Source organism: Daphnia pulex, chromosome 5 (assembly GCF_021134715.1).
Source record: "Daphnia pulex isolate KAP4 chromosome 5, ASM2113471v1".
Classification (NCBI taxonomy): Eukaryota; Metazoa; Arthropoda; class Branchiopoda; order Diplostraca; family Daphniidae; genus Daphnia; species Daphnia pulex.
In genome coordinates this window covers 10,395,124-10,421,165 of record NC_060021.1, presented here as the reverse complement: position 1 = coordinate 10,421,165, position 26,042 = coordinate 10,395,124, and the positions used below count along the sequence as shown (strand labels likewise).

The 26,042-nt window shown below is 40.4% G+C and overlaps 6 protein-coding genes across 12 annotated transcripts in view; 3 read left to right on the top strand and 3 right to left on the bottom strand.

Annotated features, from left to right (window-relative positions):
* LOC124194558 overlaps positions 1 to 9,966 on the bottom strand; it is a 44,454-nt gene extending 34,488 nt beyond the window's left edge. For 3 of the 6 annotated variants that reach the window (XM_046588803.1, XM_046588804.1, XM_046588805.1), the window contains exon 1: positions 3,499 to 3,771. In XM_046588803.1, coding sequence (XP_046444759.1) covers positions 3,499 to 3,699 — 201 coding nt within the window. In that variant the 5' untranslated portion in view covers positions 3,700 to 3,771. Of the gene's footprint in view, positions 1 to 3,498; positions 3,772 to 7,778; positions 9,003 to 9,412; positions 9,624 to 9,849 lie in introns of those variants that run through there. The other 3 variants (XM_046588806.1, XM_046588807.1, XM_046588808.1) reach the window with 2 other exon arrangements.
* A 910-nt stretch (positions 9,967 to 10,876) lies between these two features.
* On the bottom strand, positions 10,877 to 12,963 carry LOC124194557 (solute carrier family 25 member 46-like). The gene is made up of 8 exons (XM_046588802.1): positions 12,695 to 12,963; positions 12,514 to 12,623; positions 12,278 to 12,456; positions 12,086 to 12,142; positions 11,854 to 11,999; positions 11,655 to 11,791; positions 11,442 to 11,560; positions 10,877 to 11,377 (listed from the first exon to the last, which is right to left on the bottom strand). The coding sequence occupies exons 1-8, from the start codon at positions 12,840 to 12,842 to the stop codon at positions 11,017 to 11,019; spliced, it is 1,257 nt and encodes a 418-aa protein (XP_046444758.1). The 5' UTR covers positions 12,843 to 12,963; the 3' UTR covers positions 10,877 to 11,016.
* A 47-nt stretch (positions 12,964 to 13,010) lies between these two features.
* Positions 13,011 to 16,212, top strand: LOC124194554 (cullin-2-like). The gene is made up of 6 exons (XM_046588798.1): positions 13,011 to 13,693; positions 13,757 to 13,866; positions 13,926 to 14,166; positions 14,225 to 14,471; positions 14,533 to 15,666; positions 15,756 to 16,212. Exons 1-6 carry the CDS (start codon positions 13,374 to 13,376, stop codon positions 15,948 to 15,950), a joined length of 2,247 nt encoding a protein of 748 aa, XP_046444754.1. The 5' UTR covers positions 13,011 to 13,373; the 3' UTR covers positions 15,951 to 16,212.
* Positions 16,213 to 16,256: 44 nt separating this feature from the next.
* On the bottom strand, positions 16,257 to 18,495 carry LOC124194555 (cell division control protein 6 homolog). The gene is made up of 5 exons (XM_046588799.1): positions 18,201 to 18,495; positions 17,814 to 18,134; positions 17,552 to 17,754; positions 17,308 to 17,471; positions 16,257 to 17,230 (listed from the first exon to the last, which is right to left on the bottom strand). The coding sequence occupies exons 1-5, from the start codon at positions 18,310 to 18,312 to the stop codon at positions 16,366 to 16,368; spliced, it is 1,665 nt and encodes a 554-aa protein (XP_046444755.1). The 5' UTR covers positions 18,313 to 18,495; the 3' UTR covers positions 16,257 to 16,365.
* Positions 18,496 to 18,994: 499 nt separating this feature from the next.
* LOC124194556 (endoplasmic reticulum lectin 1-like) lies at positions 18,995 to 21,283 on the top strand. The gene is made up of 8 exons (XM_046588801.1): positions 18,995 to 19,327; positions 19,442 to 19,522; positions 19,587 to 19,722; positions 19,781 to 20,045; positions 20,119 to 20,242; positions 20,317 to 20,598; positions 20,669 to 20,888; positions 20,956 to 21,283. The coding sequence occupies exons 1-8, from the start codon at positions 19,091 to 19,093 to the stop codon at positions 21,210 to 21,212; spliced, it is 1,602 nt and encodes a 533-aa protein (XP_046444757.1). The 5' UTR covers positions 18,995 to 19,090; the 3' UTR covers positions 21,213 to 21,283.
* A 314-nt stretch (positions 21,284 to 21,597) lies between these two features.
* On the top strand, positions 21,598 to 25,638 carry LOC124194553 (F-box-like/WD repeat-containing protein TBL1Y). 2 transcript variants are annotated; one of them, XM_046588797.1, is made up of 11 exons: positions 21,598 to 22,185; positions 22,300 to 22,466; positions 22,547 to 23,496; positions 23,567 to 23,742; positions 23,818 to 23,979; positions 24,059 to 24,240; positions 24,316 to 24,394; positions 24,484 to 24,590; positions 24,665 to 24,836; positions 25,025 to 25,129; positions 25,194 to 25,638. In XM_046588797.1, exons 1-11 carry the CDS (start codon positions 22,063 to 22,065, stop codon positions 25,230 to 25,232), a joined length of 2,262 nt encoding a protein of 753 aa, XP_046444753.1. In that variant the 5' UTR covers positions 21,598 to 22,062; the 3' UTR covers positions 25,233 to 25,638. The 2 variants fall into 2 exon arrangements, with proteins under 2 accessions (XP_046444753.1, XP_046444752.1); XM_046588796.1 differs by having other exon boundaries at positions 21,601 to 22,185; positions 24,059 to 24,244; positions 24,320 to 24,394.
* Positions 25,639 to 26,042: the final 404 nt, after the last annotated feature.

Below are 26,042 nucleotides of genomic sequence, written 5' to 3'. Positions count from 1 at the left end.
ACAACCCAATGTTAAATGATATTTTTACCATCTGTTGAATCAAGTGGGAGGTAACACACACTCACCAAAAAGTGAAAGCCGCTGCAGGTGTGAAGCCTCCACCCTTTGAGTGAGTGAAGAAACCCCAAGGAAAAAAACAAAAAAAATACCGAAATCAAAATGAAAAATAAAAATAGGCACGCTCGATCCATCACCGTCAACCTGGACTGTCAACGTTGATAATGACAATAGACTGGAGCTGCATTCAGTTAACTCCCTTACTGGAGAAAAAGACAAAGTCAAGATGGGCCCCATAAAAAGGAAAAATAAAACATGCCTAAGTTTCGATGCCACAAGTCGTGACTAGAATTCTTCAATCAGATGATATTCAAGAGGGGAGAAAAGTCGTCGTCGTCGGACAGTGGGGGTGGGTCTCTTATCTTCCCGACATAAAACAACCTGCAATGTAATTACCCGAGACGTGGGGAGGAGGACGGAGAGGCTCTTTGTTTTCGCTGGGGCTGGGCCTCGTCAATACGTCGGGAGAGACGAGTTGACGTTTGTCTTTTTCAGCTCTTCTTTGAATATTAGTTTAATGACACCGGGCCCAGGTATCACATATCTTTATATACACCCCCGTTCCTGCTATGCTCTAACCTTCTAAGGAAGTTGTAAAAAGAGGGGGGGAAAAAGAAATAATTTTTTTAAGTTGTAGAGAAAGAAAAGATCGTGGGAGCCATTTCAGGTTTGTCTATTCTTTCTTTTCTTTTCTTGTTATTCTTCCAAGTCTTTTTTTCTATTTCGGTGAAAAAGGGCAGCGAAGGTGGCGGCTAAGGGAAACGCGACTCCTGCGGGTATATATACAACAACAACATACGAGTGTGTGTGCTGTTGCTGTATAGACGTGAGAAAAAAAAAACTTCATTTTCATAATTCAAAAGGCATCTTCTTGTGTTTAGACTGAAGGCTCTCCTTCTCTCTCTCTTTCTTGCACTTGAATTAAAACACGCCGGCCGGTATGCGTCTTGCGTGCCTCATCGACATACCGATTTTTATTGATTATCCCAGTTCATTAAAGAAAAGAAAAAAAATCTGAATATCGTAAGCAGAAAATAACTTCTTTTTTTTTACTGCATCACGATCAGTAAAGAGACGACCCGGAGTGCAGGACTACGGGGTTTGTTTAAGATTCCGTCCAGAATCCAGAAAATGTAGTTTAGTCAGCTTCAACATTTGATATTAAGGCCTGTCGTCTTCTTCTTCTTGATGGCTCGTAAGGTAAGTTCTTGTTTGTTCTATTCACGATCAGGCGGAGAAGGTAAAAAAAGAACATTCACGGTCGTTCGTTCAGGCGGTTTTTTTTTTTACCTTCTCTCGCTTCTTTTATTTTTTGGACTTGATAATTGGTTTCCTTTTTCTCTCTTAACTCACTATGACCCGGAGCACTTCCACCGCCTTAGGATGCGTTAGTCATTGAGAGTATCCAACTTTTTTTTCTCTCTCCCCCCTGCTCAATCCCCCCACCCCCCTTAGCTCAGGTATTTTGTACCGTAGACACGTTTCCAGGTGTATTACGGATGTACGAAAGTTTCGAGTTTTTTGTGTTTTATTTTTATTAGATTACAACTGGGATCGTTTTATTACAAATCTAGTTGGGGAGAGCTACTATTTGCGCGAAGCCCATTTCCATATAGTTATACACGCACGTTCCAGCATTCCTCGACAGTGGCCAGAAAACATCACGATTCAACACACGTGAAAGAAGAGATGCGGGAGATCATCGATGACGTACGATCGCCAGTCTCTCTTTATAGTCTCAGCACACAAAAAAGAAAAAGAGCACAAATGCTTTCTAGGAGAGACTGACCGACAAAACGGCGTTGCCAACTCACCGAGCCCATTTAAGGATCCCACAGATACGACAAAATAAAAGCCCAGTCAGTCGTTAAAAGAAAAAAAAAGGCAACGAAACTGGGCGCACCGACGGCCGGATTGATGGACGGCCAAGAGATAGACGAAACATTGAAAGAAAAAAAGCCTTCTTCTTCCAGCGACTTGCTAAATTCCAAATGTGACACGACTAAATATATCATGTTTGTTGAACGCTATGAGGTGCTCGACTGTTTACTTTCAGTGTTGCGGGCTGAGATTTTTCCTTCTAGAAAACTAAAAATGACCAGCAGGAGGTCGACGATGACTTCTGAGAGTCTTCCACCGACTTGCGTGCAAAATCAACAGGCGCAATGTCGCCGCCGCCCTTGAAACACTTCTCTACACAGTCGTCTGCTCATTTAGACTTACTACTACTCCCTTTCTATGTGCATAACGCGGCGGTTACGACTGACAAAAGACACGAGGTTTTTTTCGGAGCTGTGAAATTTGGAAAGTCAATAGATAACACACGGCCCAGCCAAGACAAAAGTCAACAACAGAATTCCTTTGACAAGAAAAAAGTCGCCACTTGTGATGTCTCCGTTGTGTGTCCAGCAGCAGCCGTTTACACTGACCAATTCAACCTTGATGTGTCATTTTCGTTTTTCGAGTGGCTACGCTCAATGTTGGTTCGAAATTACGGCGACTGACGTCATTTATTCCCGCCCGAATTCAACAATAAAAAATAAAAAAGAGGGTAAAGTTTCGCCGACCATGTCGGCAGTTAATTGGCCAACTATAAGGAAGAAGCGTATGTGGGGGGAGTGTGTGTGGGCAGGTGTGCGTGAGTTTACCTACTGCCGTTCTTTTTCCCCCAGAACAAAAAAATAAAAATAAAACGAGTTTAAGCAACATGCGCGGATGACTGGCGTTATGGATATGAGCTGATAACTATAAGGGTCGTAACCAATAAACACGGGGGGTTATTCTCCGTGTGTTGTTGTTGTTGTCATCTGTCTGTTCAACCAGGAATTGGGGGGGGGGGAGAAAAAAGAAGAAATCACAATGCGGTGTGAGAGACTGATGGGCCCACATCCCGTCCAAAGGGGGCACCCACTTTGTCATTCTGTCCCCCCTCTCTCTCTGTTGGTCTTTTTCCCGACCAAAACTCTTTTCCATCTCCTACGAGATCACTTCGATGTAAAATGGTCCCTTGGTCTTCTTCTGGCGTGAATATCGTCTACCTATTGGCCTTGTTGTTACACGCCAGTTGCTTGGACAGTCTTGATCTCTGATGTTTTAAAATGACTTTTTGCGCGCTCCAGTTTCCTTTTGAGAATGTGCCAACAAGGTAACTATGCATGTCTGATGCATTTTTAATGACCAAAACACCAATTGCCGTGAATAATCGACGGCCGACAAAAAAGTGACGAGTCGCCCGGCTTGGCCCCAACATCTTGCCGCCCACCAGAGAACAATGAGCCCACGTTTTCATCATCCATCATCTCACTACGTACGTACAAAGCCAATCGATGCATAACACATATACGCACATCGTGTTCGATTTGGGGTCTGACACGAAAAGGGCTACGAAACTATCACTGCACACATACTAAAAGGTAATACGATTGTAGGTTATTTACTTACAGAAAGACAAGCTTTGGGGATCGTAAAAACAGCAGCAGCAGCAGCCGGTACAACGAATATTCCACTATTTCGGAGTTTGGTCGCTGTTGAAAAGTCAACTAGGACATACGAGTTCACAAAAGAAGAAGATAACGTTCCAGTCTTCTTTTCTGTCGAAGAAAAACACACAAGCAAGAGAATCTCACGCGGAAGTTGGACCATAAAAACCAGAGAGATGACAAAACCACGTGCGACTGCTAGCCAAGACGTGCCGCTTCGGACTGGCGAGAAGATGGCCAAGATTCCCCTACCATTCACAGGAGGCGCAAGTACCGTTCTACACTCTCCGTCAAGGCAAAAATCGACAAGACAATGGCGCCTGCCTCCATTGTTCGCCCAAAACGGGTGGGAAACGCCAATGACCGCTTCGGTTTCCGATTGATTCAGCGTCGAACCAGGTAGTATCAGGTTTTCCATTGGACGATCGCCCTACCCTCATTACGAATTGGTAATTTAGATGGAAATCAAAGTGATTTCCAACCAGCTTGATTTCGATTTTGAGAGCCGCGTGGGACCCATCAACGATGGAACGTTTCGATGCATCAATCCCCTCTCTGCGCTTGTCGAAAAACGTGCGGTACGCAAAGGTAAAAATTTAAAATAAAAAAGACGACGACGAGCTGGAGAAGAAAAGAAAGAGGAAATTCGAGAGCGTGTTGCTGTTGCTGGCAGAGAAGCTATTTCACATTCCGACCCAGGCCATCAGCAGTGTGCACGCCCGAAAAGAATGAAAGGAGAGAAACATGGGCCATGTGTTCTGCAGATTCAAATAGCCACCGTACACACACATATACAACGTGCGCATTACAGATGACAAGCAGCCAGAAAGAGAAAAGACGCGACACAAGGAAATCTATTGTTGGACATTCCATGGTACCAAGCACAACTGCCTACACATCTTCTCCCCCCTTATTGTCAACATTATTGTTTCCCAGTCGGCGGCCTCAAGTTTAACTTGTTTGGCCAGTCACAAAAAGATGGAGGGTTCATATATAACAGAACAATGGCGTAAGTAGCTTTAACACACACAGACTTTCGCGACTTGGCTAGTAATAAAAAAAGCTCAGAAGAAAATCCTCGATCGGTGTCAGTGGACCGTACGAGAAAGAGAAAAAAAAAGATTCATTTTCTCTTGGATTTTCTGCAACAGCAGACACTATCCAAAAGAAACTGAAAGAAAAACCTTTGACAGGTCCAGCCCACCTAAGCCAAAGGTGTTCTTTTTGGCAGCTGTAGTACACCCAAAAAGTTACTAGACACCGTCTACTACTATACATATAGTCGAGCTAGGAGAAAATCAATGATGTTTGAAGGAATTTGGCGAAAGCTGGTCATTAGCCCGTCACCTATAGGAATCTGAGCTAAGATGAACGAATGAATTCATCATCACGCGGGGGGAAAAGGTGGGAAGAAAAAAAAAAGCAAAGTGTAATTAGCGCAAGAACGCGCTCGACTGTGTTTGGTGTTTCACTCCATTCTTCATCTTGAGAAACGTTTTTATCGAGCAATCTAATGTGTGTTGGAGCAGTTGTCACGGTGTTTTAGTACGTCAGCAGCCGAACGCGTTCACTCATCGTGGAGAGTCTTCTTTTCTTTAAGTACGTACGCACTCTCTCCTATTGTGTTGAGCATGACTGGAGCCTTTTTTGTGTTTCTCGTATACAGCACAGAGTCTATTTTCTTTTGGCCCAAAAGGGGAAAAAATATTAGACGCCACCACACGAAGAGATATGCCAGCATCACGCATCGCCCCTCAAACTCCGTCATTTGACTTTCTTCTTTTTTTTCCTCCATTGTCAGCGTTGTCCTTTTGTTTGCGGGTGGTTCCGCACCCCTATCCTCGAATGTCTGCCATGTAGCCTGATTTCCTAGACTCTCTAGCATCAGCATATACCAATAATAATAACAACCACAGGATATGAACGCGCGTCAAGTGCAGAAATCCATTGTTCCTATTCTTCTGCTACAATTAATCGGCGAAATTTTTTTACTTTTTTCTTCGTACACATTATTATGGATGACAGCAGAGAGAGACTGGCTGTTTTCTCCTGATCTCTGTGTGGGTCATTAGTTATACAACGGCGGATGGTGATGATGATCTGTGGGAAACGGGCTGGTATGGAGTTTAAGAGGGGCGCTGATGAGAATCAAAATACAACGAGCGAACAAACGGTGAAAGGATTTAATTCCCATCGGTCAACTGATGACCTCAATATTATCTTTCTCCGGAGTACATCTTTTATGCTACACAGTGTAGAGTATGTATAATACACCTTAGCAAAGAGAGCGTTGATGCTGCTGGTCGCGATCTCTTTTCTCCGTCTGTGCTCCGCAGCGATTTTGGAAAGGTGATCGTTTCGTCATTGTTGGAGATTTTTACCTGCACTATCGCGGGACCGGCGGCTTTTGCTACACTTACGTCAAGATAAAAGAGAGGATCATGATAGAGGAGAAGGCAGAACGTAGCAAAAAAATAAAACTAGAGCCTTTCGGGAAAAAGTGAAATTACTCTCTACTGTTGTTGCTTTCACTTGATGCGGGATTCTTATTATTAGAGACGCGCACGCCGTGTGTGCGTACGATAGGAGTACAATCACGTTGATGTTGTAGCCCCGAGAATCAAAGAAACAGGTTTCTCGGTTTGCTCATTACAAGATAGATTTCGTTTTATTATACCTTTAAGATGGGCATATCAAAATGAGTATTGTAATCATTGTTGAATTGTCTCAAATAAGGGCAAAAAATGACGCTCTCCACTGTGTACAACACCATTCTCTTTCGAAAACGACCACTTAATTTTTTCACGTGAACTCAACTCGTTGCACAATACACACTTTTAGAAAATCATTTTGTTTGCCTTCAGATTTTCGCTCTAGTAGATGTTTTCTACTGGCAGATAATAAATGCCCCCCTGTATCTTATACACCTGGAAATGCAAATGCGTTTTTACTTTTCAAAGAAAATTCTTCCTGCTTTGTAAAAAAAATAGCTACCGGTATCAGTGCTGGGAAAAGATTTGTCTGCCAATTTTTTTTTGCACAAATAAACTGAACTGATTGATACGAAATAGGGTCACCTCAGCGCGTCATAAATCAGCCCCCCTTTTGATTGTTGGGTGCTTTCGAATGTACGAAAAATAAGAAAAGAGAGAGAAAATGAAAAGTCAGAGCGTTGTTGGACAAGAGGAGAAACGGCCCACAACAAAAGAAAGAAAGGTGTCGATGTAAAGTATATAATGAGGCAAAAAAATCACACACAAGAGATATATACCTGAAGCGATCTAAGGCGCCGACCAGTCAAAAGCCGGCCGGGTGGGCAGGCAGCTCCATTCTCCTATTGCGCTTGAACCGTGAAGTTTAGTTCCATCACGGTCTATATTCTTCGCGGCCCATTGGCAATATATAAAACCCAGAGAGTCCAGACCGCGGGGTCATCGAAACCATCGTCATTTTCCCCACCACCAAGGAATTGCCCATTTCCACGCTCCTGCCAAAACTTTTTCTTGACCATCCGCCCATTATTTCGCATCAGGACAATTTATCGCTTTTCTTTCACCTTTTCAAAGTAAAGTCAACCGAGTTAAGTTCACCTATAGGACCGGCCAGGGTTCAAGCAACTGAGCCAAATGCGTGTAATCGGAAGAGGAAACTGATGGTGAATGTGCATTTCACAGGATAAAAAAAGGAACCATATGAGTTGCGGCATTTCAAGCGGACCGTCAAATAGACATTCCAAGAAGTTATATATGCAAAGTTGGACGACACGCACTTTCTCGGCCTGGCTGATTGTAGAATATTTACTTATATATACCCTTGACTTTTCCGCAATCGCTTCAAAAAATTCGTAGCATATAAAATTAGTCGTTGGTATAATCAAATTTAGCGAGAAACGAAATCATTCCAATTGGGCTCAACTTTTGTCTTTGTTTTATCATGATGCAGTGCTGTGAGCAAATGTTGTCTATAGCAAAACCAACAGCGGACATGTACGGTCTCTGTCTACCCGTATTGCCTTTTATGATGTACACAATCAAGAGTTTTCTGTTGGATCGATAGGGGCGCGCTTGCACTGGAGAAAAACATTGGTGATTCTGACGTCACACTGTTGAGACCTCGATTAAATTTTTAAATGAAATTGATCGTCTTTTATCTGCACACACAATCGATCATAGAAAGAAAAAAAAAAAAGAAACTTCGCCGATTTATAAAAGATGCGCTATTGCTAAATTCATCGCATGTTACCTGGTGCTGGTCGTAGATCGATGTATCGAACGATACGAGGTTCTGGATAGATCCCGCTGTTCTGACTCGTTGCGGAATAGGCTCGGAGGGAAAGTGCGTCTCAGAGTAGGAGCGATTTCCGTCTCCAACTGGGAGAATATAACAAGAAACAGGTCGTCTCATCTTTTTGGGATTCCAGCGACGTGGGCTTTCGGCCAGCGTCAAACAGCTCAGGTGAAAGTCCGCAACTGCTGCTGCCGGTGTGACATCCGCAACTTTCATGCGTTCCGATTCGGAGGAACCCGGCAATAACTTGACTTTGCATGAATCTTTAGTACCAGTACTTTTGCGGTCTACGCGCTGCTGCTGATGATGATGATCGAATCGCATTCCCAACCAGTTCCACAAGCTCGCCGACCGTCCACGCTTGAACGTTTCCGCAGTCATTATTTGCTGGTCCATACGGTAAATGCGCGGGAAGGATTGAACGCGATAACCGACTGCCACTGACGGACTGAGTATGCGTGTGTGTAGAGCGTTATGCTGCCATCAGAACTGGCGTGCTGGGCACAGCAGGTCAAAACTCAGTCCATCACTGATGCGATGTATCGAATCCGATGGATAATAGCACTCGAGCAAATCGAAGAATGTGCGTCGCGCAATCCGGCAATTCCAAATGTTTAGTATAACTGTTCATTGTCCAACGACTTGATATGCTGTAAAGACTATAAAGTATACACTTGACCGAAAACGGGTTAACTTTCAAGAAGCGGGCGGAGCGCCCGGGAGAGAGAGAGTTGGGCAGGACACGTTAGTATCCACGGCACGTCGCCGATGAAACTGAATATTCAGTTATGTTTTCCCAATAAGGTCGAGCAAGGCCAACCCGATTCTGTCTCTATGGGAATTAGCTAAGGAAAACAAATGGACGGCTAGAAAGTTTAAACCAGGTCTATAGTCTCACGATGCAAACAAGCGAATGAATATATAAGCAACACCGCATGTGTGGCTCCACCTGGACGGGCGAAACGAAAATAAACGATTTTCATTTACTCGTCGCTGGCGAACGTTGAAAGAGCCGCCGAAATAACACTTCCGTCTGGTGCTGGGCGCTCTACACTTCAAACCAAACATCCGTCAAACGGGGGAGTTAGAAGATGTTGTAATAACAGTTGACACGGCAAGACGGTTACGGGCACTTGATTGAGCGTCACTATGCTACTGCTTTGGACGGCGGTCGTTAGAATACTGCAGGTTTATCTGACTGGAATCGGCATGAGACAGTGATCCGATAATGGGCATGCGCCCCGTATAATAAACCAGGCAGTGCCGGTGTGGCGGCAAGACCTTCTTGGTAGAAAAAAAACAACAATTGTGTTGCAAAGTTGCACTTTGCTAAATTCAAATATTTATGAATTCGATTGTTTACCCACAGAGTTGTGAGTTACAAAAACAGGCCTGATCTGTAGTCGTTCTACACGTGAGCAATTTAAAGAACCCTGACTGAGTCAACAAAAAAACGCCAAAAGAAAACCAAGTTCACGTCAACCGCCTAGCTCAGTGCTCAGGAATAATCGTACTCCATACTTCACAGCGATTTATAATCAATGCCACCAAATACCCCAAAAGGTAGAATAGAGATGAATTTGTCCTACCTTTAAGCCAGGGAAATACAGCCAGGCATCCACAGGTGCTCCATCCGCAGAAAACGAGGCAGAAAAGTTGGATCCACCAGGAAGGGACTTGGGTAAACGGGAGTCCTCGTGAATACACCCACATTCACATGGGCGTAAACGAGGACATTGGAATGGCAGTCGGCATGGGCAGACTCTAGAAGTTCCTCCAATTAAACGGGATGCTGTTTATCTAAGTAAAAAATTTCAACAATGAGTACGAAATATGTTTACAGAAACAAAAACAAGCAAGCAAAAGTTAAAATTTAGATAGTGGGTAAACCAGGGGTATACCCTTATTGTTAATAAACAGGAGACTTGAAGGTTTTCATGAAATACACTGCACTTATGCAAGTCATGCAGCATTAAAAAATCTGGCAGGTCACATGCAGGTTAATAAAAGTAACGAAAATTATTACCTAAGTGATGATACTGTGATTGTTGCTGACGACAGGAGGTCATCAGTCAAATCATATGACTGGAGGTCCAGCACAAGCAAAACTTTGCTGTTACGATGGCTGGCTGAAGTCTCAAATCTGAACAGAAGAAAAGGTTAAATATAGTGCTTTAATTAATGTGCAGTTAATTAAACTGCCATGCATCAACAAGGGGATATATAATTCTGGTCGGGAATTAACAATTCACATACTTGGAACAAGTTTAACTCTACTATAAGCTCCCATAGTCATCCCATTTTTATTCCGAGTATTTACCCGCCAAACAGCATGGAGTATTGAAGAGTATGGAAAACTGCGACACCAAAGTTGACATAACTGACCACATTTTCGTAATTTTATTTTCGAGCATCCACGTCCAAAAAAGTGATCGTTCTGTTTTATCTATACCACGGTTTTTCTATGAAATCTTAGTCTCTTTTTCGAAACTAGCATCACCATGCTTGCATACTTGCAAATGAAAACGAAAGCAAGCAGACGACACTATTATCGTCTAATTAGCAATACTTAAGATATCGATTAGAATTTAAACAAAATGGTCCTATAACTATAAATAACACACTCCAGAAAATCTATGCCCTCTTGGAAGCCAAGAGTTGGAATAAACTCTTTAGAATCTGAATAGTGGAAAGTTCGGCCGTCGAAGTTCTATTAGGTGCATTTCGTTCACTTCTCCATGGACGTTTCACAGCATCTAACGATCTAACCCTTAACAGGCATTCCATTTCCTTTGACAGGTGTTTCTTTTCTCTCTTAACGTCCCTCCACCCTTTGCGGAATCATATTTCAAATCTATGCCCTGCAGCTTCTTCACTAACAAAAAGCATTAACGGAGCTGTACGTGCCGCAGCATACGAAATGACCGGATGCATAAAAACTGTTCACGACCGTGTATTCTAACACGGTGATGGGGTTCAAACGTTCGATTTAAAATGTTGGCAAAGATTTAGTGCTACTAATAATAACAGATTTACAAGGAAGTCACAGACCATCAGTCTTATAATAGCATTTATTTCCAAAATTCACCGTTTAACAAACTAAATAGATTTCTACTGCAGGTTTGAGTTTTGCTTTTCCCCCAAAGGTTCTGTTAAATATATACAACAGTTGATTAGACTAGATTAGTTATCACTAATTAAATTGTTGATGCAGCGGATAGCCTCTTGGAAGCTCGGGCGAAGCTTTCGGACTTCTGTCTTGACGATCGGATAAGACAGTTTGATTTCTCGGTGAAACAGGCTGGATGCCAGCGTTTGGCTTAAATAAGTCTCCCATATGGTAAAAGGTGAATAATGAGCCTTTAATTATGCTAAGCTGGAGAGCGTATTGCAAAACTAACGCCCCCAACCCTTTGTACAGACCCCACCTCCCTTCTTCGCGGGTAATTGTATTCCAGCAGTCGAAAAAGCCATCATAACGTGTTAGAATTGGTATAACAGATGCACCGGTGTCCAAATTATCGATAATAGTACGTGTTCCTTGAATATGCAGCCTGTTGAAAATTCAGAAGGCGTTTAAGTTTATTATTTAAATTCAAAAAATGAAAATAATCGTACCTATGGAGAACTGTCTCGAAGGGAAAGAGTAATACGTCCGCCACTAACGACCCAGCAAATCTTGAAGACAAGTCAAGATCGTTTGCTTCGACGAAACTCACTTCTTTAGAAAGGGCACCCTGAAATCAAGTGAATATTAATTATTTCAATATAGAAAATTCCGAGCGTATTGAAAATATCAGAGTTAAATCAACAGTTACTACAAAAACCTACCTGTTTACGCTGGCTTCGTTTTTTAGCTGAGGTCATTCCCCAGCGAGTCAATCCCGCTGAAAGCACTGAGACGATGTAATGAACCGTCCCACATAAAACAGCAGGGCACAAAATAATCCATATTGGTAACAATCGACCTAAAAATATTTTAAATGATGCAATAGAGAATCCTAGTAAATATTTTGGAAAAATGTTTTACCTGTTTGGGGGGCAGACCAGCTTAAGAACCTATAAATCCCTTCTTGAAAAACATCAAAGATACCCGGCTTTTCACTTGCAATATCAGATTGAACAGTTTCTACAACACTTGCTGCATAAAATGGGATCACGACAGCTAGGGAAACGCTAGGGAACCAAAAAATAGATTTAAAAATTCTTTAGATATCTGCTAATAATTGTCGTATGACAATTTCAATGTGTTTTTGTGATACCTTTTCAAGAGGATGTGGTGTCCAATTGCTTTCAATGAGCTGTTACGATCAATTTCTCTAAAAAAAAAAGAAAAAAAAAACAAAAACAAGTGAATATTCTGTCAGTCTAAATATAAACACACACTGGCTATTTCAATGAACACAAGAGGACAGCTTACATGGCAACATTTGCCACTTTATATGCTAAATTACTTTGGCCATGGTGTTATCTTGCTCAGTACATCCTCAATGGCTAATGTGAGACCTCTCACAATTAAAGCACTGCCAATTCCTTTCCATAACACAGTCATGCTTTGTCTTTGGTGTAGCCTAATGACTACTGGGACCAAGCTGAAAGGTAGTGTATGGTATTTTCTAGAAAATACATTAACCTACAGATAAGCAGTATTAAAAAATTTACTATCAAATTAACGTAAAGAATTTTTCACCTGACACTGTCTTCGCAGAACTAAAAATGGATGGCATAGTAGATTTTCAGCTGCTAGTCTCATAATACCAAAACTGGGATTTGGGATTCTACTTGCATCAATCATATCATCTTACAAGAAAATAAAAATTATGTAAAGTCATTGCAAAAAAATGTGTGATGATAAAAGTCACTGTTAATACCATATCTATATTTCGGCGACGTAATAGCTTTGTTTTCATGTTGTATCCTACCATCAGTTACTGCAGAAGCAGCAGAATCAGCTTTTTTTATCCAAAAGGGAGAATTTTCTAAACTGTAATAGAACGAGTAGTCCTCAGTTCCAGCCATACTAACCTGTACACTTGATTTGATATTAATGTTTATGAATTCCAAGTAAAAAAAAAACAAACTATTTTCGTATTATGGTTAACTTTTTCTTTCGTGATACGCAGCAGACGAATAACTACTAATAATGAGCTGCCATCTGATGATAAACTAAACAACTTTTCCGTTTCTTCGCGAAGGCCAAAGGGGCCAGAGCAGACGAACCCACACTGCGCAATCGTTTTATTAATCTTCAGAATCCTTGTTCTGTGAAACCAATTGTATTCTTATTTAACCCCAGGGTCTTAAGATTCTCGAGTAAATTGATTATTCAAGGAATCTGAAACTTTGTCCTTCATTTACGATACGAAAAACAAGTAAATAACTTAAGGTCTTTTCATTGCTATTGCCAGTAGTCATTGCATGATCGTTTGTACGAAGATCAGTTTTGGTTTTCTCCCGTTGAACTTGGAAATAGGGACTCTGGCTTTTTTTGTAAAATTCCTATGATCCACTTTTTGGACTTTGATTCAGCTGTTCTAATAACTGCACAAAATGTCTCTTAAACCGAAGCGTGTAGACTTTACCACAACTTGGGCTGATTTAAAGGAAACAGTTAAAGGTGTTGTAACTCTGGGAAATGTTCCTCATACTATATGGTACAATCGATTCAGTGATGTGTATTCCCTCTGCGTGGCTTACCCAGAACCTTTAGCTGAGAAATTGTACCAAGAAACTAAAAAGTTTTTGGAGGAGCATGTTAAATCTCTTTTCATCCAAGTGAACGGCACCAGTGAAGAACAGCTTCTGACTGTGTATTACACACTTTGGCAGCAATATAGCCAAGGAATGGACTATTTGCACAAACTTTACTCGTAATTTATTCATTTCTTTTCTCTAATAAAACAAGTTAATACATGCTTTTAATTCAAATACAGATACCTTAATACCCAACACATCAAGAAACAAAAAGCATCTGATGCCGAGCTTCTTTATGGGACATTGTCTTATGAATCACCTGAACAAATGAAAGAAATCGGAGAATTGGGTAATCACTATTTGTAATTTTTTTGGTGTACTGAATCCTTATCGAAACTTGCTTGCTAGGTTTGGATTTGTGGAAGAAGTATATGATAGAGCCATTGAAAGCCGACTTGCTGAGATTACTTTTGGGAGGCATACATTGTGACCGAACTGGACAATCTTTGTATAATGAAAAGTCATCAACAATTCAGGGTGTGATTCAGTCGTTTGTTTCAGTCGAGGAATACAAGAAGAAGAACACCCTCGAACTTTATGAGGCTGTTTTTGAAGGGCCATTTCTTGAAGCGACCGGTGAATACTACAAGTAAGAAATAATTAAAATGTTAAAAATTTGCATATTACAGTTGTTTGGTCAAATTTAGGCAAGAAGCTAGTCGCTTGTTACAGGAATGCACAATTTCCTTGTATATGGAAAAAGTTTTGCAACGTCGGGACGAAGAAGATTTACGTAGTCGGAAATTCCTGCACCCAAGCTCTTACAGTAAAGTTCGAACTGAATGCGAAAAACGAATGGTAGCAGATCACTTGGCGGCTATCCACAACGAGTGCCCGACAATGGTTCAACAAGAACTCCAACAAGATCTTCGAAATGCGTACGCGTTGTTGAAGGTGAGAGCTTATCTTATTGCCTCGTAGTATAAATTTTAATTGTTTTCTAAAATTTGTTCAGTCGATTCCGGGAGGTTTGACTGTTCTGGTGTCGCACGTCATGGAACACATCAAACAACAAGGATTGCGAACAGTGACTAACCTGTCAGGAGACAACATTGCTGCCCAGTTTGTAGAGGGCATGCTTAGTGTCCACTCCAAGTACAAGGAGATCACCAACACTGTTTTCAGTAATGATCAGCTATTTAGCAGCGCTCTAGATATGGCCTGTGCTGCAGTCGTCAACCATCGCTTCAATACTAAACAAAATTGTAGGTCTCCAGAACTACTTGCCAAGTATTGTGATACTCTCTTGAAGAAGTCAACAAAAGGCGGTAGTGACACCGAAGTTGACGATAAGTTAACACAGTGCATTACTGTATTCAAGTACATCGACGACAAGGATGTTTATCAAGCTTTTTACTCACGGAAGTTGGCACATCGATTGATTTCACAACAGAGTCAAAGTATGGACGCTGAAGAGGCAATGATCAACCGATTGAAACAGGCATGCGGATATGAGTTTACCAACAAACTTCATCGAATGTTCACGGACATGTCCGTCTCATCAGACCTGAACAACAAGTTTAATCTGCTGAACAAAGATCGGATGATTGAATTAGGTCTCAACTTCTCCATCTATGTCTTGCAAACCGGTGCGTGGCCTAGACAAGTCTGCCCTACCGATTTCGCCGTACCCCAAGAGTTGGAAAAATCGGTCCAAGAATTTGAAGATTTCTATCGTCTACAGTTTAACGGCCGGAAGCTTGCATGGCTACATCACTTGAGTTACGGAGAGCTGAAACTGAACTACTTGAAAAAGCGTTACTTCATCACCATGGGAACCTTCCAAATGGCAATGCTTCTTGTCTTTCAAAAGACCAATTCCGTGACTTGTGGAGAACTCATGGAAGCCACGAAGCTTAACTCGGATCAATTCCAAAAGGTCCTTCAGAGCTTAGTCGACTCAAAGCTTTTGGCAGTAACTAGTGACACTGTCGAAGTTTTCCAACCATCTACAGTCATTTCCCTCAATATGGATTATAGTAACAAACGAACCAAGTTTCGTATTAACAACACTATCCAAAAGGAGACTGTCCAAGAAACCGAGACGACGCATTCTTCTGTAAACGAAGACAGGAAAATGTACCTTCAGGTAAGAATTATACGAATATTTTAGCGTAATGCGTTAGAAATCCGAAAACAAACTAAAGTTTTTTTTTTTTTTTCATTTGGCTTTCCAAGGCTACAATCGTTCGAATCATGAAATCTAGGAAGATTCTTCGCCACATGGTCTTAATTCAGGAGGTGTTGAGCCAGTCCCAACCCCGATTTGCTCCTCCCATTTGCATGATAAAAAAGTGCATTGAGACATTGATTGACAAGCAGTACCTGGAGCGTACCCCTAATTCAACGGACGAATATAGCTATGTGGCATAGAAAATGCAATCTCAACGTTAGTTCGCAATATCATGCTGTAATACTTTGGCGTGAATTTTTGAAATTGTTGAAAAGAAAACCGCGTCGAGATGGTAAGGGATTGTTGGGCCTTTGGGGTATTTCTCATATTGTACATGAATAATTTTTCCATTTGATATTTTTCATCGGTTTTTCCTTGCTGTGTGAACTTAGAAATTCTTACTTACACACTTTGAACATCGTTTAAAGTGCAGTATTAGAAATACAAAGCATACAAAATAAATGTTGGCAACTACGGAAAAGATTTTTAAAAGATAAAATGCACTGTTATAGGCAAGAAATTGTATTATAGGTAAAGTTAAACAGCTTTAAAATAGTCTCAGATACTACACTACTTGTAAAGTTTGGCGGACACGTGATTGATATTACAGACAAATTAAACGAATAAAGATCCTTGAGCGAGAATTGATGATAAGAGAGTCTTGTCCTTAAGTGTGGATTCCACTTCACGCTCGTCAAGCCGTAGACAGATTGGCGCAAGGCGAGAATTACTCTTTTTCTTCAGGGTCACGATACCTCGGCTCTCGACCAGAGAGCAAGTATGTGAAAATTCATCGAAGTCTATTTTAGTCACACCGTACTTGGAACAAACTTTGCTGTATGACTCGTGTAGTTTACCCAACGTCACTTGTTTTGCCTTCCCGAATTTGACTAGCACGAGAAGTGTCACAATAATTAGCTTTTGTTGCAGAGGGGTTTCATCTACATCGTCGTTGTTCGCAGAAGAGAATGCATTACTTTCAACTGAAGCCATCATCTTGCAGAGAAGAGGAATGTTCACACATTTGTTTGTCGGTATTGATGCGCTATTTTGAGGTTCCGAATTCGATGGTGCCAACACTAACTGCTTTTTGGCGGAGGTTTCGGCCAACTCGACTGCTCGTCTACAGATGTCAATGGCTTTACGCAGATCTCCAGATGTAGAAGATATTTTGCCACCCAAATACTGCAGGGCTGAAGGAGCTATTAGATTGCCTACATCTTCAGTGACCACTTCTCGGATTCGCTGGCTCAGAATGGTTACAATATCCTGCTTTGAATAAGGCGAGAAATTGAGAAGGACGGGCTTAAACTGTACACGGCTTTGAAGTCTAATCAGGGCTCGGTCAGTCAAGTCTAAAGCATTAGCCAGGCCAATCAAAATAAGGCGAGAATTTTTCAACGCTGGCAGTTCGAAGAGGGCGTAAAGGACTGATTGGTCTCTCGTGGACATTTGGTCAATTTCATCTAAAACCAGAACACTGAAGAAAAAAATATATATAAATTTAAATTTCGCTGTACAATTGCGGTTTTAGAACTGTCTCGGTTCTCGACTTACATCATGGGTCCACTCTCTGTAAGTTTGTCTTCTAGAAAAGATAAGGCTTCTTTGGCAACTGCACTCCACTTAGGGTCCAACTGCTGAGCAATTTGTTGAAATATAGAGGAAGGGGTATGCAGTAGCATACAATTGATGAAAATGGATTTGAATTTTCCAGAAAACTGAATGACAAAAAATTATTAAAAAATTTTAGTTCAAGATTGACCAATGATATCATTCTTTTCAATGACAATACACTTACATTCCTACAATTTGATAGGATGTGTGTTACACATGCAGTTTTCCCTGTTCCTGGCCTTCCAGATATGTACATGCTTCCAGGTTTACTCTTTTCAATGAGAGGCCTCATGAAATTCTCAATGACAGCCAACTCTTTGTCTCTGCAAAATATATTGCTAGGGGTGGAAGTGTGAAGGGCTTGGCGTGCTTTGGCAAAGTTGGTAACTGTACAAAAAAAAATTACTAGCTGCAACTTATGAGTTAAAGTTTGAGGCAATTTTTACCATTTGGATGATTCAATTTCATCTTGACTGGAGAATTCAATGAGGCAGACTTTGTTGGTTTATTTACAGTGGGTAAAATTTCACAATTCTCTTCATTTCCTCTTGAAGATGTTTTTTTAGGGCTGTGACTTTTGAATGACACACTTGATGTAGATTCTTTGGTAGGCGAAGATGTATTTACAGTTTTGAAAAGATTTCTAGAGGTCTTCTTGGGACTTGTACAATTTCTTTGGGGTTTTGAAAGAGTTGGTGTCTGTGCTCTCCTAGATGCAGAGCGTGTCAACCTCACAGTTCGATCAGCCTCTTCAACTTCACAGTTATCTGTAACACAATTTCAGTAAATGGCGTAATTGAGAATCTTAAATTGATTTTATTGCAATAACATACCTTTACGAGGAGATTTAGCAGGGCTGACGAGATCATCATCAAAATCCATCTTTCGCCGAACACTCATTTTTCGGCATGGGAAACTAATTTGGTTCTGGACACCAGGAGCCATCTCAACAGTTTCGGGTAAATAGTAAGTCAATAAATACAGCGGAAATCTCTTAATAACGTATAAGTGGGGTATAAAACCAAATCAAAGTTTACTGTGGAACGTATTCTGCAATGACCGTCAGCTCGTAGTTGAAAAAGTAGACTAAGAAAGGGACGACGCAAATGGGGGGCAATGTTGGCGGGTAAATTGGCGCGCTCTGAAGCACACTGTTGTCATATTTCATTGGTTTTTACTTTTTCAAGCTTTTTCCTGGAATTATTTATATTTTTCACATAATGGCAGCTAATGGCTAATGCTATGATAATAATCACTGCCAAGTTCCAACACAGAGAAAGACCACGACCACTACGATATCATGGTGATTGGTGACATGGAATTAGGCCATTAGGGAATTGGATAACTTGGATTCTTCAAATTTGACGCAACTCAGGGTCAGGGGGAAAAGCGGAGTCCCTCTATGCTCCCCATGTATTATATCTCCCTTTGCTGCTGCCATCTGGCGCATGATATTTGAATCGGAAATCTGGATGTTCTTTAATCTACCAGGATAAGATAAAAATTATCATTTATTAACAAGAAATCGCATCTAGGAGTCAATTAAAAATGTTAGAGTAATTTAAATTTGAGAGGATATAAATATTGTTATTACAAAAATATATTTTACTTGATCACCGATTGGCAGTCATTGGCCTACTAATAAAGGAGAACACATTCTAATATTATTGCTGAGGTGTCTTTTTGGAAATTTTGATGCATTTCTCATAGATGTTATGCAAAAATGAATCATTGTTTTAGAAATATTATATTTCTTTTGTTGCTTTGTTGTTCTTTTGCATTTGAAAATGATTTGAGCTATTTGAAAGCTTTTGATGATTCTATCATCTATCGATTAGCATGGGAAAAAGAACACGAAAGTTTACTCAAAGAAGTTGAGAGTCTTCCAACTGTGACTATGGTCACATCCAGAAAAGAGAAATATGTCTGCAGTATTCCTAAAATGTTGGAAACCAAAGAGGTAAGTTCCATAGCAATTAGCTTTCTTTTTGGTTCTGTTGATAATTGTATCATTCACGGAGAATACTGTTCACAATACCAGCTGAACCAAACAATTCTTTGATTTATGTTAAAGGAAGAAATTCCCATCTATGAGGGACCAAATCCATTGCAGCTTTTATCACCATTGTTTACACAGATGTCATGTTCTTACAGAGTAAGTAGTTTATTAAGCTAGGTTTATTTTTTTTTCCATTACTAATATCCTTTTTCTATTTTAGTTGGAAAGTTTCTGGACTTATGAATTATGTCATGGAAGATACATCAGACAGTATCACGAAGAGAGGGATGGAAAGAAAGTAAAACTGCAGGAGTATTATCTTGGAAAATTTGACAAAGAGAAAATGGATCGTCAAAGTATAATACCAAAATGAAATCTCAATTTACAGATATTGCACTGTTTTATTTTTATTAGGTGCTGAAATTGATGCAGAGATTAAAATAGGTGAAAGGCAAGAAGTACCAGTAAGAAAAATCGAAGGCCTTTCTTTACCATATTTGCTAGTTACTATGGACAGTGGAACCCTATGTGATCTAAACGGGAAGCCCCGAATGACACGTGTTTACTATGTTTGCTATCCAGCAGGCAAACATGAAATATTTTCATTAGAAGAAGCATCAAGTTGTGAGTATGAAATAGTCGTATTAACACCTCATCTCTGCCAGCACCCGGATTACAGGTATGTTTCAGATACTCGGAACCCCTAACTTTTGTATTTATTTCAGCATTTTATTTCATTAATTTTCTTACAGAGCTAAAGAATCAGAAGAAAATAAAATTAATTGTTGGGCAGTAGAAGGTTCTCCGAAAAAACCCTCTTCCCTTTTGGATATAGAAGCCGAAAGTCTTATGCTGCAGCAGCAACAGAATCTGCTTGTAATACTTATTTGTCTTACAATTGTTAAAATGCAAATCGCTCATCGATTCTGTTTTGTATTTTTCGTTAATAGGATTCGTTAGGACTCTCTGATTCGAAATTTAAAGTGGAATTCCGTCAAGTGGATGATGTGACTGGGCAAGGTCAAAAACAAACGGTTGCCTTTATCACTCCGTCTGGTGGTGGAACCAGTGGTCGAAAAGAACTTAATTCAGACCAACAGAGTTCAGGAATAGCCAAACCCGAAACTGAAACTAGTCCACGTCTGCAACCACCACCAACGCTACCCCCTCAGCCCGTTTTTGATTCAAAACTAGTCGATGACTTCTTGGCCGGAGAGTATTGTCTAAATGGGGTAAAAAGAAATCAATAGAAATTTCTCATTTACTAATTTGGAGGAATTTTAATGTTAAATATTAAATTAGGGTACAGGGTGGTGGAAGTACGAGTTCTGTTACGGAAAACGAGCTGATCAGTATCACGAAGAAAAGGATGGTTCCAGAACTTCTATTCAGTTGGGTGTGTTCAACAAAGAAAAACACCTAGCGTGGTTGGAAGAAAACCCGTCTAAGCGACCGAAAGCGATAGTTGGAAGGAAACAAGTATCGCACATGTACAGTGACGGAGGCTATTGCGAAATGACAAGTAAATGACTTCAAATATATTCACTAATGACATTTGCTAACGTTATCTCTTTTTCATGCTATCGCAGATTCGCGTCGCAGAGTAGAAGTCAAGCTCAAATGCAAAGAGATCACGCAAACGGAACATCAACAACAGTCGTTCACTCATTCGATGAATGCCGTTTCCCTCTATTTGTTAGAGCCGCAACCTTGCGAATATGTTTTGGGAGTTGAAGCCCCTTTCCTTTGCCCACTGATCGACGCCGCCGACGCCAACGGACTTATTCAGTTAAGTGATGTAAAGATGGCAAATACTGTTAAAACTACTTTGCCAGAAGAGCAGTAAATAAAATGTAAAGAAACTTGAGAAAGAACCCGTCGTGCAGTTTTAAAATACACATTCCATGAATGGTATAACATGGGTTTAATTCGTAGAGGATTTTTTCGATATTTTAGAGGAATGTTGAAAAGTGCTATTTTACAGTATGTTGACGTTAAACAAGGACATCATTATCATTTAGTACTTGCAGCTGAATAAACATTGGGGGCAGAGAACTGAACTGGACAGTGATGCATATTACCCAATTTTGTTTTTAACACAATTTGAGCGGCTTTATGTAGATTGCGTTTTCAATATTCTGACGAAAGTCTTCTAGGAATCTCACCTAATAAGAGGATTTCCACGACGTAATAATCAAGTTCAAATGCAGTAAATGGGAATTTAATTGGAATTACCATTTATGATTTGAGGAATTATGACTAATGCGACGAAGAAATTAATGAAGCTATCATATCACAGATTTGAAAGCCAAATTATGTTTATTCGATTCTCATAGAAGAAAAACAATTTTAAACGGATTTTGCAGTTGTTTTCGTGAATGATCCAAAATAAGCTTTCAGGGGCAAAGTTATTTTTTTTTATTCGATTTGAGGGGAACTTTTATGTTGGCGTCAACTTGACGATAGTGCGTCATTGCTTGACGAGCTCTATCTTTTAGTAAGCTTGACGTAGATTCAAGATATGGAGAATCATAACACTTTTTTAAGGACTTTGGATTTCTTTATCTTTGCTCGTTTGTTTAGTCCAATCTCTTATCTATTTTAGCGTAGCAGATTCACGAAGCGCTTTCCTACAGTTTTTCGTTTAGTTAACACAATTGAATCGCGGTGAGCAGTACCTTGTTTGACTTAAAAACATGTCAATGGCGGGGAACAAAAGTCTCTTCGAGTGCTGCGTGTGTTACTCATTTTACAATCGGGACTTTCGCAAACCCAAGTACCTTATGTGCCATCACACAGTGTGCCTAGATTGCATCTGCGTAAGCCCTGAGCATATCAAATCATAATATCTATATTTTATTGGTTACCGTAATTAGTTTGGCTATAATAGATTTAATACTTTTATTTTGGTTCTGAATACAAACAACCTACAGAAAACATTGGAGTCCTCGGATTCCTCATTTTTACAAGTAAGATGTCCGTTATGTCGCGTATTGACAACAATCCAATCGAAAGACATCAATCAAGCTCTGCGAACCAATCAAGATATTCTTGACTTCATGGACATCTGGATATACAAACTGTCGAATAATGTTGATAGGTATTTAAGGGTAACATTTTAGGAAGAAACAAAAATAGTTTTCTTATTTTATAATTTGTTCTATATTCCTCAATTTACAGTCGATTGTCCGATCACTGTCAAGTCGTTATCAATCAGAATTTCGAGGAAACTTCCTCGGGATTAAAATGGTGTCGCGATTGTCAGGATTTAGCTTTTGATGCTTGCCACGATAATAAGCACTGCACTGTGACAGTTTCTCCAACCATTTTGAAATTTGCCGAGAAGGCATTAGCACATGGCCGCCAGTCGCTATCAAATTGGGAAAAGGCTATTTCTAAAAGAAACGATTTGCGAGCCATAGTCACATCGATTCAATCCTCGGTAAATCGTCTGAAGGAGCGTGTCGATGGTTTAGTAGACGAGAATGATCGCGCTCTGGTTACCTTGCGTGACTGCTTCGAAGACATCAAACAGTCTGTTGCCACCCTGGATCCGTTAACTTCTGATGTTGACTTCAAGGGATTCGTTATTCAGTCAGAACATGACTTGAAAAATGCAGCAGAAACACTGAAAACGTTTTCTTCTTTCGACGGAGCCCTCGTTTCAGTTTTGGTACAATCAAATAACCAACGAGAATGTGGGATGTTAAGTGGAATTATTCGTTGGGACGACACCTCATCGAACGAGATTGAAATTAGAGTGAATGAAACGGCAGACGATGAGACAAACAGTACTTTTCTATTGGACTCCAGACGGTTCATAGGATTTCTCTTGGCATCAGTTCCATATACTTCACTGCCGAACCATCGTCGGAGCAAGGACGGGTCGAAAAAAAATAGGAAAATATACCTCTCGCAGCAGTCTTCTCCTTGTCTTACTACTAGAGAATCAATTGATTCACAATCTCCACTTCAACTCCCACCTGCAACTCCTATCACAGATGTATCCATCTCGCGGCAGTCTTCTCCTTGTCTTACTAGAGTATTAATTGGTTCACAATCTCCAACTCAACTGCGACCCGCAACTCCCATCAAAGATATTTCAGAATTCTCTTATCCGCCTATAAACGGTAAAATTATCGGCGTAAAAATTCATTAAAAAAATAAATTCAAAATGACGGTTTTTCTCGTACATGACAGAATGCACGTCTACCTGTGCGTGGAATCCTACTGAGAATATCCTGGCTTCCACCAGAAAAAACGAATCAGTCTGTCTGAATTTCGGTCCCAAATTAAGTGACGTCACACCTCTTTTATTCGAAGGAAACAACCAAACATCGCAATCGGGTGGCCAAGACCATCGTTTAGCATGGAATGTAATGTTTTATGTTTCTACTATGACAGCAGCTTGATTTGTAATAATAAAACGGTCCTCCCTTAATTATTGATAGTCTAAAGGAACGCAACTTGCCACAGGATCCAGAGAAGGATGGATTTCCTTCTGGACATCCAGTGGAACCAACCTTTATCGACAAAAGCAACACCACGGAGAGATTCTGGCACTGAAATGGAGCCACGAAGGGAAATTCCTGGCAACCGGTGGACGCGACACGGTACTCATATATTAGAAATGTGTTTAATCATTTGTTAAAAGCAAAAAAAAAAAAAAAATAACGAAACGTCTCCAATCAGCTCGTGAAAGTCTGGAATGCCGTTGGTCAGAATTGCGTCCAAAATTTCACATACCACAAAAGCGCTGTTTGGGATTTTGACTGGCAGTCTGAAAACACGTTTGCATCCTGCGACATGAGCGGCAAGATGTTCTTTGGTGATATTAGGCTGGTCGACAGACCCCAGTTTGCCTACACAGGACACCGGGTAAACTGCGATAATTTTCAAATCATTCACCTTCAACAAGCGTAACCATTTGTTTATCTGAATCCTTTATTCAAGGGCTGGGTCAAATGTTTGCAATGGGATAATGAGCGATTCCTATTGGCTTCATGTTCCAGTGACAAAACTGTAAAAGTAAGTGTATGGTTCACATTAGATTACAAGTAATTCTTCTAGATTATCTGATGGCGAATTCGCTGAATAATGGGCTACTATTTTCAAAGATTTGGACCCCATTCGTGCCACCCTTTTTGCAAGAATACACAGGTCATAAAGGACCGGTGAATGCCGTTCAATGGAGTCCCGCGGGATCTAATCGATATCTTGCCAGGTATATTATAATTTGGAAATTATATTATCAACAAAATCGAGCTATACATTATTTCTTTCTTATTGTGACAACAGCTGTTCGGACGATCAAACAGCTCAAATTTTGGACGTCAAAAGGCAAGCGATAGTCCACCGACTGGAATCCAAGACGAAACCGTCCAAAATGACTTGCCTTTCGTTCTCCTCTGATGGTAAAATGCTCGCAACTGGCAACGAAAACGGTGCAGTTGAAATATGGAACGTCCATGTAAGTATATTCTTTATCTTTAATGTTGCCCATTGTACTGTCATTCAAATAACTAAACTGGTTTCGTAATTAAAGCAGCGTTTCCCGCTTTTTTTAAAGATCGAGAAACTCTTATCTCGATGTAGATAACCAGCCTGAAAATAGATATGCAATCTCTTAATCTACATTTGTATCCCTATCTCCTATAGAATGGTCGCATTGTTAGCACATTTAAAAATTTCGAAGCACCCATCAACAAAATTGCGTGGCAAAAGGGCGGAACAATTCTGGGAGTCGCCAGACACGATAAAACTGTAAGTTTTTATTCAACGCTATTTTTAGCCAAATCATTTGGTAATTTTTCATTTTCTCTTAAAGTGTGCGATGATCGATATCAAGAACAACAAAGTCAAGTAGGCCTATATACAAAATCGAACGGATTATTGGCCCTAAATTTTGCATCGATATAGAATTGAACGGAGATTCTTGATTCCATTAACGTTGTGACGGTTTTTTGTATGTTATGAAGCCTCTACAATTCCCCCCCCCTGTCAACTTAACACACGTTCACTTCAACTTTTTTCAATTAATATCACTACAAATACTGGTGATCAATTGGGTTGGGTTTCACCTTTTATTGATTCAATTCATACTGATTGTGCTGCAGTAGTTTAAATAACATCTTTGGTTTTTTTACCTAAGTGTAAATTCATTGACAAATCTGAAATTTTATGGCAATTAATTAATCGCAATTGCAGTTTTCTGTGGAGCAATATTAACGCAATATAGTCGGGAAATCTATAATAAACAATTGACGCAATAACAATATGATTTCGGCTTTTCCTAATCCTCTTATACCCTGTCCCTTGTGGGTATAGCAGCGCATTTGTGTAACTGAGCCATCAGCCAGTGATGACTATCAGAAACCAGCAGCACGAGTCGACAAATATCCGTTTTGAAGAATGCGTTTCCGCTTCATTTCCGGGATGAACTTTGACTAGTCGAGTCCCCATGAAGTGGGAAATATCCGGTTCTGCGTGTATCTGCATAATCTGATATCCGGACTTTGGTTCTTCTTCATTTGTCAAGAGGCCCGCATTAACACAGCCAGAACACTATAGCTGGCTCTTCCGCCTCCGCTATCTCGTGCCACCGGACGTCAATAACGTGCTTAACCGTTTCCTTGAATAAATAAAATCTATTTCGTTTTTTCTAAATTTTTTCTTT

Excerpts from the sequence above, each read along its gene's own strand:
- LOC124194557 (XM_046588802.1), bottom strand. The coding sequence starts at position 12,842 with ATGGCTGGAACTGAGGACTACTCGTTCTATTACAGTTTAGAAAATTCT. Across the intron at positions 12,000-12,085 it reads CACCACATCCTCTTGAAAAG|CGTTTCCCTAGCTGTCGTGA; the intron begins GTATCACAAAAA and ends TTGGTTCCCTAG. Across the intron at positions 11,378-11,441 it reads TTCGAGACAGTTCTCCATAG|GCTGCATATTCAAGGAACAC; the intron begins GTACGATTATTT and ends AATTTTCAACAG.
- LOC124194554 (XM_046588798.1), top strand. The coding sequence starts at position 13,374 with ATGTCTCTTAAACCGAAGCGTGTAGACTTTACCACAACTTGGGCTGAT. Across the intron at positions 13,867-13,925 it reads GAAAGAAATCGGAGAATTGG|GTTTGGATTTGTGGAAGAAG; the intron begins GTAATCACTATT and ends CTTGCTTGCTAG. Across the intron at positions 15,667-15,755 it reads ACAGGAAAATGTACCTTCAG|GCTACAATCGTTCGAATCAT; the intron begins GTAAGAATTATA and ends TGGCTTTCCAAG.
- LOC124194555 (XM_046588799.1), bottom strand. The coding sequence starts at position 18,312 with ATGGCTCCTGGTGTCCAGAACCAAATTAGTTTCCCATGCCGAAAAATG. Across the intron at positions 17,755-17,813 it reads GAAATTGAATCATCCAAATG|TTACCAACTTTGCCAAAGCA; the intron begins GTAAAAATTGCC and ends TTTTTTGTACAG. Across the intron at positions 17,472-17,551 it reads TCCTATCAAATTGTAGGAAT|TTTTCTGGAAAATTCAAATC; the intron begins GTAAGTGTATTG and ends TTTGTCATTCAG.
- LOC124194556 (XM_046588801.1), top strand. The coding sequence starts at position 19,091 with ATGAATCATTGTTTTAGAAATATTATATTTCTTTTGTTGCTTTGTTGT. Across the intron at positions 19,723-19,780 it reads AGAGAAAATGGATCGTCAAA|GTGCTGAAATTGATGCAGAG; the intron begins GTATAATACCAA and ends TATTTTTATTAG. Across the intron at positions 20,046-20,118 it reads TGCCAGCACCCGGATTACAG|AGCTAAAGAATCAGAAGAAA; the intron begins GTATGTTTCAGA and ends ATTTTCTTACAG.
- LOC124194553 (XM_046588797.1), top strand. The coding sequence starts at position 22,063 with ATGTCAATGGCGGGGAACAAAAGTCTCTTCGAGTGCTGCGTGTGTTAC. Across the intron at positions 23,497-23,566 it reads CTCTTATCCGCCTATAAACG|AATGCACGTCTACCTGTGCG; the intron begins GTAAAATTATCG and ends CGTACATGACAG. Across the intron at positions 24,837-25,024 it reads TTGAAATATGGAACGTCCAT|AATGGTCGCATTGTTAGCAC; the intron begins GTAAGTATATTC and ends TATCTCCTATAG.